General features: G+C 32.1%; 1 protein-coding gene across 1 annotated transcript in view; it reads right to left on the minus strand.

Annotated features, from left to right (window-relative positions):
• The window catches only part of LOC150104014 (O-acyltransferase like protein-like), a 53,074-nt gene that overhangs the window by 7,467 nt on the left and 32,912 nt on the right, over nucleotides 1-12,695 (minus strand). The window contains exons 6-11 of the mRNA XM_090396777.1: nucleotides 11,065-11,235; nucleotides 10,152-10,248; nucleotides 8,111-8,194; nucleotides 7,635-7,800; nucleotides 4,557-4,636; nucleotides 3,751-3,873 (exon numbers count right to left, since the gene is read on the minus strand). Coding sequence (XP_090252903.1) covers nucleotides 3,751-3,873; nucleotides 4,557-4,636; nucleotides 7,635-7,800; nucleotides 8,111-8,194; nucleotides 10,152-10,248; nucleotides 11,065-11,235 — 721 coding nt within the window. The remainder of the gene's footprint in view (nucleotides 1-3,750; nucleotides 3,874-4,556; nucleotides 4,637-7,634; nucleotides 7,801-8,110; nucleotides 8,195-10,151; nucleotides 10,249-11,064; nucleotides 11,236-12,695) is intronic.

Raw genomic sequence — 12,695 nt, forward strand, 5'->3', positions numbered from 1 at the left:
TTCACATCTCACTCTTCGTGGTAATCTTTTTTTATTATTAATGCTGACGGGAAGACAGGACAGTGAGCCAAACTCTATGCAAGAGCACACCATCAGTTCAGTGGCAATTATCTGGGTTTTAGAACTTGTACAGCTACCAAGAACATTTTCTCTGATTTAAATCTCTCTCTGGGATTTGCGAAGTAACCTGGCTTTCTTCCATCTGATAAAATGGTCTTCATCTAAGTGGTGTTGTGCTAGTCCGCTTTTTGGTTGCCTGTACTGAATGTATTTTTATGTTTTTATTTTATTATTATTATTATTTTTTACCGAGATTGCCCATCCCTTTTATCTGAAATATTTATACTCATATTGATAAGGGATACCACAGACACCTACAAAGGAGAAGTTCCAGGAGCTAAAAACCCACCACCTCCGTACGAGACTTGCTAACTTACCTTCATTTGAAAAGCCCTGATAAAGGTTCTTAGCGTCCTATACGGTACATGGATTTTCCTGTTGTGTTTTGCGATGGTTTTTCTGTTGTGTCCATTTTGTTCAAACAATGTTAGCATAGTTTGTTGTTCCAAGTACAGTGCTAGCTGAGGAAAAATTCGTTCTGGAAGCTAAAGTTTTGAAAATTCCAAGTTTTTGGGCAGGATGGCGATGTGACGTGATATGACGTGTCATGCAGGTATCTCTTTTATGATGGGTATCTATTCACCCAATATTGGCACGCGACAGACTAACAGACATATTCATACATTAATTATGTTTAATTATGTTTCTGTTCATTCTGCTATCATGCAATTGATGTGGCAGTACGAAGCCCACATGATGCTAACTTTCATGAGGAAATAGACGATGAAAATTCTTTCTTCACTGATTATAATAGTATGCTAATAAGTTATTGATTTGTAATTCCTTTTCCTACTCAGATAACAAAAGATGAGACGGTTAATAGGAAAAGTGACAAAATTATATTAATATTACATTTAGTGACGTTGTAATGAATTTGCAGGAATAGATCCCCCTTGTGTTCATACAAAATTGCGATGTATTGCAGCATTCCGGACTGCTTTTTGATTATTTCTGCTGTAATCATGAACTGCATTTATATCAGTGGCTTTAAACCAAACAAATTCTTGAAACTCACAGCCAGTCCTAGATTAAACATACTGAACCAGTTTTGAAATTAAACAATGGTATTACATACGGATTTTTTTATTTTATTTTTTTATTTTTTTTTGCTGGCAACACTGCTGAAACCTGTCATGCAGTGAAACTTGGTAGATAATGAACTTGCAGAAGCTTATAAAGTATCCACTGTTATGCATGCTGTTATTAACTTGTCACTATTTCCAGTTATACTTCCTATTTAAAAGCGACCTTCGCCCTTCAGTTGTTAGAAAACTTGTTTTGAAGATAATTCGTATTCATCTTTATTAATTCTTATTTGATCGAGGAGATAAAATTTTCAATTTTATCTTTAATTTATTTATTTATTTATTTATTTATTTTTTAATGCTGGACTTTCTTTCTCATTTTCTTTTCGGTCAATTTTTTAAAAAATGAAAAACAGAAAGAAAAATAACACTTCTTAATGTAAGGAAATATTATTTATCGTCTTCGAAATCTATTTTACTAAACAAAGTGCCTAATACTTTTAATGAGTTATGAACATTCGTGCTGAGATGGGCAAATATGTTTTTAAGAGAAAACGTCTGGTTTCCATATGCTGGAATTTCAAAAATAAATAAATAAATAAGACAGAAAAGAAAAAGGAAAAACGTTTCCGGGAACAGTTAGACTGGAAAACAGGATGCTTCTTAAAAAGAAAGAAAGAAAACAAAACCAATTGAATTAAAGACCTGGAAAACGTCGCGTTATATACTAGTAATGATATAAAGAAAAACACAGTTTTTTCACTAAAGCTAGTTTTATTTATTTTATTCGTGTGGGGTTCACCCCGATCCTCAACCACCCCTTAGGACTGGTTGAGCCCTCCTAATGAGGGATTAAGTATGTATTTTTGACTGCAGCAGTGTGTTCACGGGGCCAGTTTGCCTGTTCTGAGGGACGAAAAACCTGAGTTTCCGGGTCAATACCGACTGAGCTACGGAGGCTCTACTAAAGCTAGTGAAAACCTTTTACAGAAATGTCTTAAATCGGCTAACTGGATGGAAAGATAATACATCGTTATGACTTTTGTATACAAAACGAATAAAATAGAAATCTTTTTCAGCCCTTATTATTTACACCTCCCCCAACACACACACACACACACACACACACACACACACACACACACACACACACACACACACACACACACACACACACACACACACACACATTCTCTCTCTCTCAATACGCATGCATAGTAATATATTTTAGTGTGCTATCATGGTGATTAAACATTTTTTTAATACAACGATTTATATTGCCATAGAGTTCCTGCTTCTAAGCGATGTAATTTCAAACAAGAATGTACGAACATTTTTTCTAAGACTATTCATACGGATATGCTGCATGAACAAACAGAATTTACTTCGAATTGCTCCATCATTTTTTATGACAAGAAAATTGCTATTGTCATCGATTCGGATTTTGTCTTCAGAAAACATTGAAAATAATTTATTACTCTATGCAGAGTAATATGGTTGCAGATGCAGAGGTTGAGATATTTATGCCAAGGTTCTTTGTTTCTGCGTTAGATTAATTTTATAATAACAGTACCGTTGAAAAAGGTTGTTAACACGCGTTGCTCGTTGGTCTTAATTGATCTATCGAAAAAAGTATATGATGAGATAACGAAACAGTAAACAAGTAGGGTGTCAATGGGACCCTAAACAGTAATACAGAATTGAAGGAAGTACGGGAAGATGATGTTCGTTGTTAAATCAGTTAATGCAGGATTGCATTCTAAATTCTAGGTTATTTATAATCTGTATGGGCAATATCATTGAAGAAAATTATATCAGTCACGATATTAAGTTTTTTATTCTATGCAGATGGCATTAACTTCTTAAATAAATAGGCTATAATCTTTGGAAAGAAGCAGTAATCAAATTGAATAATTTCTTTGGAAAATTTAATATGAAAACCAGCAATAAAATGACAAAAACTATAAAAGTTGAATATGTCAACTGCATTCTCGGTAGCCTACTTATAAACTACAGGTCGGTTATGGTGTGCAATTTTTTTTTAGAAATTGTGCAAATTAAAGGGAAGTAGATAACAAAATAAGTAAGGTTAGTATCGTGGGAAGTCAGCCAAATGTATTTATATGGAATAATATAGGAATCAGCCAAAAGGTCAAGTTAGCGGTCTAAGATAGCGTTTAATCCATTTTCAATATATGGATATGCGAGTTAGATTAGAAATAAAAATCAGTTGAATAGAGATCAGAGACTTTAGTAAACTTTGTATTGTTTTAGATACATAAAACAATAGTGTCGTTCATTATCTCAATGCTGCATAACCTAGTTAACAATATAAAATATGGAATTTTTATCGAGAAAGAGCAGTTTAAGTTTTCTAAGTCATATCAGTTCTAGGTCATATGTTTTTTATTCATCCCAGTTCTCACTGAATTTAATTTCTGCTATATGGTAAAAATGTTTATTTTTGCTAATAAATGTTTGTTATGATTTGTGGCTACATTGTGTTGAAACTCAATGCGTTTGTTACAAATGCTTCTGGACCAATAAAATTTTATATACTTGTCCTTAGTTATTCACTTCCATTAATAAAAGTCAATAAACTTGCCTCTTATCCGGATAGAGTACCAATCCAGTTGGTGGTAAATCGTAATAAACATTTAGGAATACTGTAGCGATGAAAGCCGCTATCAGCATGGAAAAATTGATCACCATGGCAATAACTGGCCATCTGAAAGATTTAAAAAAAAACATTCAGAAAAGAATGAAATACAAGGTCATTTCAGAATTTCTTAATATGTTTAATTTTTTCAAGGAATTTGTTGTCGGTAGTCTATTTGAGGTAAAAATGCAAACTTTTCCTGATATTATTATACAAAGATCATAAAAATAAACAAGAAAACAAGAAATGAAATACCTTATATCCGAAATAATGAATATACATGATAAATGCATGATGCCATAGAATTTATAGACTAGGGTGAGTTACAATCAGAGTTGGGAAGCAACAAACTCAGTATTGCAAGAGATACATAAATACACTAAATAAACAAAGTAATTTTGTATAAAAGCAATTTTTTTCCCTCATGATACATAATTATGACTTTGTCATTTATGCAAAAATACGTCGTTTCGGATTTGAATCTTATAAAATTAAAATATAAAAAGAATTGCGTAAAGTAAATTAACATACTATATGAAAATGTTCACACGAAACCATAATTATAGTTATAAATTATGATTAGTATTGTGGAATATCAGAAGTCATGAATAAATTGACTATCACGGATCACAAAAAACATTCAAAGAAGTATGTAAATACTATGGTTTATGGTTCATAATGGTTTTTAAAAATGTAGTACAACTTATGACATTATGGTTAGTTCTTAAAGTTGACGTATAATTAGTGCTTACCTTGTCAGGGGAATCAACACTACGACGAAGAGAATATACAACTGGGTGTCAGCAGATAAGTACCACGAGTGTTCCATGCACTGTGATAATCGCAACAAATTCAGTAGATTATAATCAAATAATAATCTATTTGGTTTAATTAATTGCTGAATTATTCATATTAAACATTACTTAATGTTGAATTATTTCATATGAAACATATTAAAATCTAAACATTTTATCTTAAATGGGCCAGCTCTTGCTAAACTCAGTAATTTTACCTTATCGAATCTGAATTTAATATTATCGTCAGAGGAATATATTTTAATGCTAGTGCAGAGTAATTCAGAGAAATTAATAATAATAACGCCAATAATCATTTGATGATCCTCAGTTTTCACCGAAAATTTTAGAATCGATTTTAGGAATGAATTAGAGTGATATAACCCTCCATGTCAGAAGTATCTTTTCCCAACAGGAGATAGTGCATAAATTCCTAATATAAAAATCATACAAATGTTTAGTATAATTCATCAAATCTCTTTCTAGATGGAATAGTCTAAGTTCGCAAACAGAAAACAAAATTAAATCTTATAATTAAAGAAATATTTTCAAATGACGAGCCAGCCACTATTTGAAAATGTTTTGCCATTTCAGTTAATAATTGCAGGAAAACAAAATAAATGTAAAAACGACTGTAAGTGATATTTTTTTCGATTAGTTTTATGATAATAACAATGCAGCTTTTCACTTTTGTTTTGGTTGATGTGGATAAACAAACTTGATCTCAAAGATAACAAAATAAAATAACTATTTTTCTTTCCTCTAACATCTCACATACATTTTAATTTTGTAAATGTGAGATCTGTTAATCTAGTAACTCTTACTAATCTAGAATCGTATTAATTTAGTAATTCTAAGATTACAGCTACTGAGATTAAACAAATTAGCAGTATAGAGTCCATTATATACAGATAAGCAGTCTATCTCGGAGAGATTTATATCCGACACTGTCATCACCACCATTCCACAAGTTAAACTGTCTTCAATTACAATTACAATCTACGAGGCAAGCACAGTATGTGTTTTGATATTTTTTTAAACATGTTTTTATATTTGTGCGACACTCATACAAAAGGTTGTAAACCTATGGTGCATTATAACCGTGGATAAGAAAATGATTATTTATTATTTATTTATTTTTTTATAGAATTTAAAATTTTATTTTAAAGATCAATAAAATATTTTTTTTTGCCTTTTAAAGCTTTCAGTAAACAAGACAGTATTCCCACACAAGATAATGAATTTAATATTATTCTACTTGTATTCTCCAGTTGTCTAGAACAGTGGTTCCCCGTGTGGTTGCCGGGATAAGAATAGCACCAATGTAGCTCATACATGTCGTACGAGGCGACTAAAATTGGTACCCAGGGAGGGTAATGGATGGCAATGCTGTAGCCAATGAAGTTCTAACTGAGGCTCGTCTATTGCTGTTACCCTCTTGCCATGATCAGATCTTTATAGCTCAATAACACCTTATCCATATACTGTCCTCTACAGATAACGGGGAAGATGAAAAGCATTCTTGCTTCGCCCCTTTAAGTCACTCCTTATAAGGACTATAAGAATAGTGGTCTCCAAACCTTTCGCCGTGAGGGCCACATTGGGTACTAAAGCACTGTTCAGCCGGCCGTAGTTAAAAAAAAACAAAAAAACTCTAGAACTAGATATATATGAGTTTTATTGAAAGCAGATAAAAACTTATTACAGAGTATGTGAGATTAAATTATCGCATATTAATGACAACGAATTCTCATATTTTTATCACAAATTATAATAAAACCATTAATGTGAATGATGTAACTGTGTTTGTGTTTTTAAGATCTTATTAAACTCAGATTCAAATTTTGAAGTGCTAATTGCAAGTAGCGATTTCAAATGTTCATCAGATAAATTTGCCCTGTATTTTGACTTGATATATTTCATTCGGGAAAACGTTTGTTCGCAAAGATACGTTGTCCCCAAAATAGAGATAAATTTACAAGCAAATTTCTTCGAATTTGTTTGTAAAATTTTGTGAAATTCAAATTTTTTTCTTCGTTAGTCCATTTTTACCGACCTTTTACAGTCAGAAAGACCGTAACTTGGTTACGGTTACTTTTTGCTATTCCGGAATATATTTTGAACACAATTTTAATTAATGCATTTGAAATCTATGAACACCCCGTGTTGAAGATTTCAATTTTTTTTTTTTTCCGGATTCTTATTGAAAAATTAATCCAATTGGCGAGCCGGATAAAATCATATCGAGGGCTGCATCTGACCCGCGGGCCGTAGTTTGGAGACCCCTGGTTTAGAAGGTTTTGCGGTGAAAAAGAGGGTAATGGATGGCAATGAAGTTCTAACTGAGGCTCGGCTATTGCTGTTACCCTCCTGCCATGATCAGAGCTTTATATAGCTCAATAACACCTTATCCCTACACTTTATTCAGATAACGGGAATATGGAAAGCATTTTTGCTTCGCCCATCTAGCCAGTCCTTTTAAGGACTTAAGAAGATTTTGCGGAATAGATGGAGAAGGAGGGAGAATTCCAGAGGGTAACCAATGGCAATGCTGTAGCCAATAATTTTTAACTTAGGCTCGAACATTGCCCTTACCCAACCATGACCAGAGCTTATAGCGCAATAACACCCCATGCATACATTTTCTTTTACAGATAACGAGGAATATGAAAAGCATTCTTGCTTCATCCCGTCTAGCCAAAAAAAAAAAAAAGAAATGTTTTGCAATGAAAAAAAAATCTTGTTGCATACATATATATTACACCAGTTAACTAATTGAGCTAGAAAAAAATTTATAAATTTCTATAAATTTATATAAAATTGTATCATTGATTTTGCAAGGTAAAAAATGCAACCACTGACAAATGAGTTAGGAGTATGAGATAAATCACAAAACTAATCTATGCAGATTTCTGTGAAAAATGTATCCTTAGAAATCTTTTTCATATTTTTTACTTGAAAACTGAATATAGTTTATAATTTTAGACTAATCAGCTCTAAATATACAGAAGTACAATATATTAAATATATATTTACCAAGTCACTATTGTGAACGTAGTTGTTGACGAAAAGAAAGTTACCCCACCAGTTACGGCTGCATTTATCAACAATTGGATCAATCGTTTCGTGCCAAAGAGGACCTGATCCAAACCAAGGCATAATCATGACAAATCCAATCACAAACATGTATGACGGAAGTAACCTGCAACGCAAATATTTAAGAACAATTTACAAATTAATATTTATAAATCAATATTAATAAAATCAATATTAAGTAGATTAAACCTGACACATTGAATTATTATTAAAACTATTGCTTATTTTAAGATAAATTAACTTTTATATTATAATAGAATGGATAATTAATGCACAAAGTAATCCATCGCTTGCGAAGAGTATTTTTTGTGAAGGAATTATTGACAGACGGGAACATATTTTCTTTACTCTTTCTCATACTGTATTATGTTTATGTGTTAGGCTTATGTGAAATGTTGGCAAACTTAAATGCTTACCTCCAGAATCGGAAGAATAAATAAAGGAATATGTTAAACGGCTTTGCTCTGTTGTTTTCCCTCCAGTATGCTGACAACAGTCCCCTGCAAAATGAATCACAATGTTTGTTAATATTTAATTAATACAAAACAAAGGGAAAGGAAACAACAACAAACAATGAAACAGTTGAACGGATTAATATATCTAAATCAATTGATTGGTTTGAATTATGGCTGAAGAATAATCCATTTTCGGTTGAAAAGCCTTTATGAAGAATATTTGCTTGCTAAACAGGATTTGAACCTAAGCATTTCCGATCAAAGGGCATCGTTAATACGACTGTTCTTCGAAATTAGTCATCAGAAGATAGTGAAAAAAACTATTTTTTAAACAAATTTTACACAAGTTAATGCAGATTTTCAGAAACTAGCAGTCGTGTAAGGTAAATAATGTAATAGGCATAATCATTTTTAGGTGCGTCTCGCAAAATGTTATTACCCATTACTTTTTTTTTTTTTCAGTATAAAATTTGTGCAAATTCAGTATTAGGAATCCATAAGAATGTCGTCCATATATTCGTTTTAATTTTAATCTTACCTTTTTTTCCCCATTTTTCCAAGACAAAGAGCAGCGCAAGTTTTTGACATTACATAATAACTCCACTGTAGCCAGATGGAAGTTAAGGAAATTAATATTTCGGATGCACAGAGTTCTATTTGGTATGGATCGACATTTATATAAGCAAAATGATGGAAACAGACTAGAGAATTTTGTGAAAGAGTTTAATGAAATTATTATATATTTATTTTTATTATTAATATTTTTTTTCGGTATTTTTTTCTTAAAATTCCGAGGCGTTTCAGCTTTAGTTTCAGTCGGATCATTTTAATAACAAAATTAAGCAAAACAAAATTACGGCTGCAGTATGCTTGGTGCAGTAATTAATGTTATCGTCATACAAGAATGATATCTGATGATTATTCCCGACCAGTTCCTAAAGATGTTTTTATTATTTTTTGCAAAAAAAAGTATTTGGGAAGAAATGACTTACTCTTAAGTGTTGAACAAGAAACAAACATAAGCATTTTTAATGAAGCCTATTATTTAAACGACGAAGAGGGACACTACATGTAGCTCTTGATTACATATATAATTTTTTAAAAAAAGTTCTTCCTGATTTCAGTAAAATGGCATGTTACTATAAATTCAAGAAAATACCAAAACAGGGTAATTTTATTAATGATAATTTGTCATTTTGGATGAATGATGGGCATTTCTTCCCCCCCGCCCCCTTAGTTTGAACATCTGTCTGACTAAAGAAAATCCGGAACTATCACTTTTTAAAGCTCAGAATATTTTGTTGTTGAAATCTCATTTCCAGTGATTATAGCACAGATTTAGTTTGATTTGCCTTCTTCAGATACGACGCCTGATTCTTATATTATAATTATTATGTTTCAGGATGTAGGAGTGATATGGATGGAATAGTATCCTATGCATTTGTGTAACATATGGTTGTTATGTAGGCATGTCTCCTTTTGTAGAATAATGAATTCTATTGATAAATATTGGTGAAATAACTGTATTTAAATAATAACTGTAATAGATCAGGAAGAAAACATAATGGACAGGACATCTAGTGCTTCATCCGCTAAGTTTTCGTGAGACTTCACGTCCAAGTCGGCATGAAAAGTATTTGAGACCATATTTTTGGAACTTATATGCCAATTTGTCCATGTAAGAGAATATCTATGGTATATTTGCCAGTAAGATCTCAGACAGACATTATTTTTCAGACATTTTGTTAATTTCATCTACCGTTGGGCAGGAAGTGAAACTCAGGAATTTTAAGTCTCTTCCGTATCCTTGATATAATCGGCTAACTTAACGCACTTCATTAATTCATCCGGCGTAAAAATTCTATTAATCAACTAAATTGTTTTTGCAAATCATACCAGAAGGTTGTAATACAGCCTTGAAGGAGAATGGTGATTGGATGAAGTGTAGTTGTTATTAATTTACATCATTTATCTTTTATTCATTTTATAAACTTCAACTCACCCCATGAAAAAGAAAGTTTCCACTGCAATAAATCCATTATTTATAAACTGAAATCCAAAGCTTTTTCCCAGTTCTGTACGAGCGCCCATCATTCTTCCTAAAAGAATAATAAAAATGAATATTTATTAAAATGAATATGAAAATATCATTAAAATATTGTTTCAAATATATAGACTACAGACATTTGAAGTAAAGGTCTCTCTAAAAATTAGGCGATCTCCCGGAACACTCCCTACGAGTGACCGTCCAACTCAGCTTAGGTTCCACTGAGTGGAACCAAACTCAGTGGAACAGCTCACCCTACCACTGAGCAGAACCGCTCCATATTCCAGGATAAAGCACCCACCGACATGGCCCCTCACGCACTACGCCGGAAAGCATTTTCCCAGGAGATTAGATTCAAAATGCTCTCTCAGGCCAAATCCTCCAAAATCTTAAGTCCTCTCAGCGGGGCAAGACTCAACAGAAATTTAATAGAGAGTAACAACAACAAATACCATATAAATTGCCTTGGTGTACGGTTTAGACCACGCCAAAACTTTTATATCATAAATTGTATTTTCCATAAGTGAACAATTATTGGTGTATAAATAAAATTATTGAAAAAATGAAATATAGATTTAGTAAATTGATCAAATGAAATTTTATGTAATATTTTAAATAAATTTTTATTTCATAAGAAATAGGTTTTATGTCTATTTTAAACTTTCAAAATTTTAATTAATTATTTGGCTATCATTTCCTATTTCTATTATTTTACATAATAATGCAAATACAAATATTTATAGTATGCTTATTTCGTGGTATTTTAATTAAATTTACTACACCCATTGTCTCTCTGCTAGAAATTATGTACTTAAAATTTTTATTATGATTTTTTTTATCTAACAGAATCAGAGAATAATAGACTTACGAAAAATCCTTGGGTTCACAAATAAATAGGTGTGGCTCAGAATTATCCACACCACTGAGAGAAATCTCAGCCCATGTAGAGGAGTTAAGGTATCCGATGACACTTGGGTTGTAAATAGTTTTGCTGTGTTGGTGTAAGCAGAAAATGAAAGAAGAATTTTACTGGGAATAGCTGCAAATGTACAAAATCAAAATTAGTGTGAGAATTTTACATAACAACATTTCAAGAATAATAACAGATCTTCTTGGAAACAATACATATATTTTTAATCTGCACCATTTATAAGATCATGTTAGTATCATTCAATGAGAAAGAACTGAATTGGATCGAAGTCATTTATTGTAACAGTTGACAATATGATATTTTTAACAGTGAAAATATATTGATATTTCACTCGAGAGAAAATTTTTAATTTTTTTTTTCATTCTTGAATGAGTCAGTCTTTTAAATAAATAATCTTTTATCACAAATGGGTCAACTTGATCGCACTAAAACCGTTGTGGTTGTCAAACCGAATAGCAACATGTGCTTTTTTGTTGAAATTGTCATTTGTTTATTTAAAAAATGAAAATCAAAACAGACAATATCGATAACAGCATAAAAATAGAACAGCCAGAAAGAATATGATGATTTGATAATATAATAATTCGTTTAATGAATAAAAATTATACATATTCAAACGATTTGCCATGTCTATCTTTATTATCTCAAGGGCCTGTGTAGCTCTGTGGATGTACGTTTGCATACCACGGCGCTTGACCTCACGAAGGAGGACTTGCTTTCGAATCTAGTCGGCGGCTAGAGGAAATTTTTCTAAGCCTTTTTTCGACCTTGCCTTGGGCCTGCTGTCTCTGATTGGCTACCAGTGGAGATCGAACTACAAACTCAGTCTCGAAAAGTTAGATAGAGCTAAAATAGCTTTGCCTACTCCCTATACGGGAACAAAAAAGTTAGCTGATTTCTTTTTTTTTTTTATTATCTTTAAATGTTCCAAATAGACAAAGAAGATATTTTAAAATAGGACAAGATCCTGGAAAATATTTCTATAAACGACTATCAAGTAACTTCCTAGACTTTTCTTTTCAGTGTAATAACCATTATTTTGGAGATAGAACGAACGAAATAAAAAAAAAATATAAAAATCAAGCTGTGTGAAAACCAATATCTTAAATCTGAGATATCACAGTGTTCTGACAATACTACAACTTCACTATGTAGGCAAATTCTACTCGGAAAAGATATTTAAGAAATTCTTTAAGTGACAGGTGATGACTTTTATCATTCAGCTTCATAACGCACTCCTTACTGAGAGGAATTTTCTCACATTATAAAACTCGTGGCCCACCAATTGAATAAGTCCTCCACAGGCCGTCATTCACAGAATATCACTGATAATCCTTCTGGTCGTGTGTTGCCTTTTTTTCAGGATGTAAAAGCTACACTTAGGTATTAGACCATTGGCTCAGCTTCGGTTGAAAAGCCAAATAAACACTCTTCGACGATATAACTTCCCGGTTCCTCCACTTGAAGTGCATTTTTTCATTCGAAAGATCTTCCCAACACAACAGCCAACGCCATTGATGTTCTAGATCAGTGATGTCCAACTTACGGTCTACGGGATGGTATAGTCG

Source organism: Typopeltis vanoorti, chromosome 8, assembly GCF_054136105.1.
Source record: "Typopeltis vanoorti isolate ZY-2024b chromosome 8, IOZ_Tvanoo_1.0, whole genome shotgun sequence".
In the NCBI taxonomy this organism is placed as follows: domain Eukaryota; kingdom Metazoa; phylum Arthropoda; class Arachnida; order Uropygi; family Thelyphonidae; genus Typopeltis; species Typopeltis vanoorti.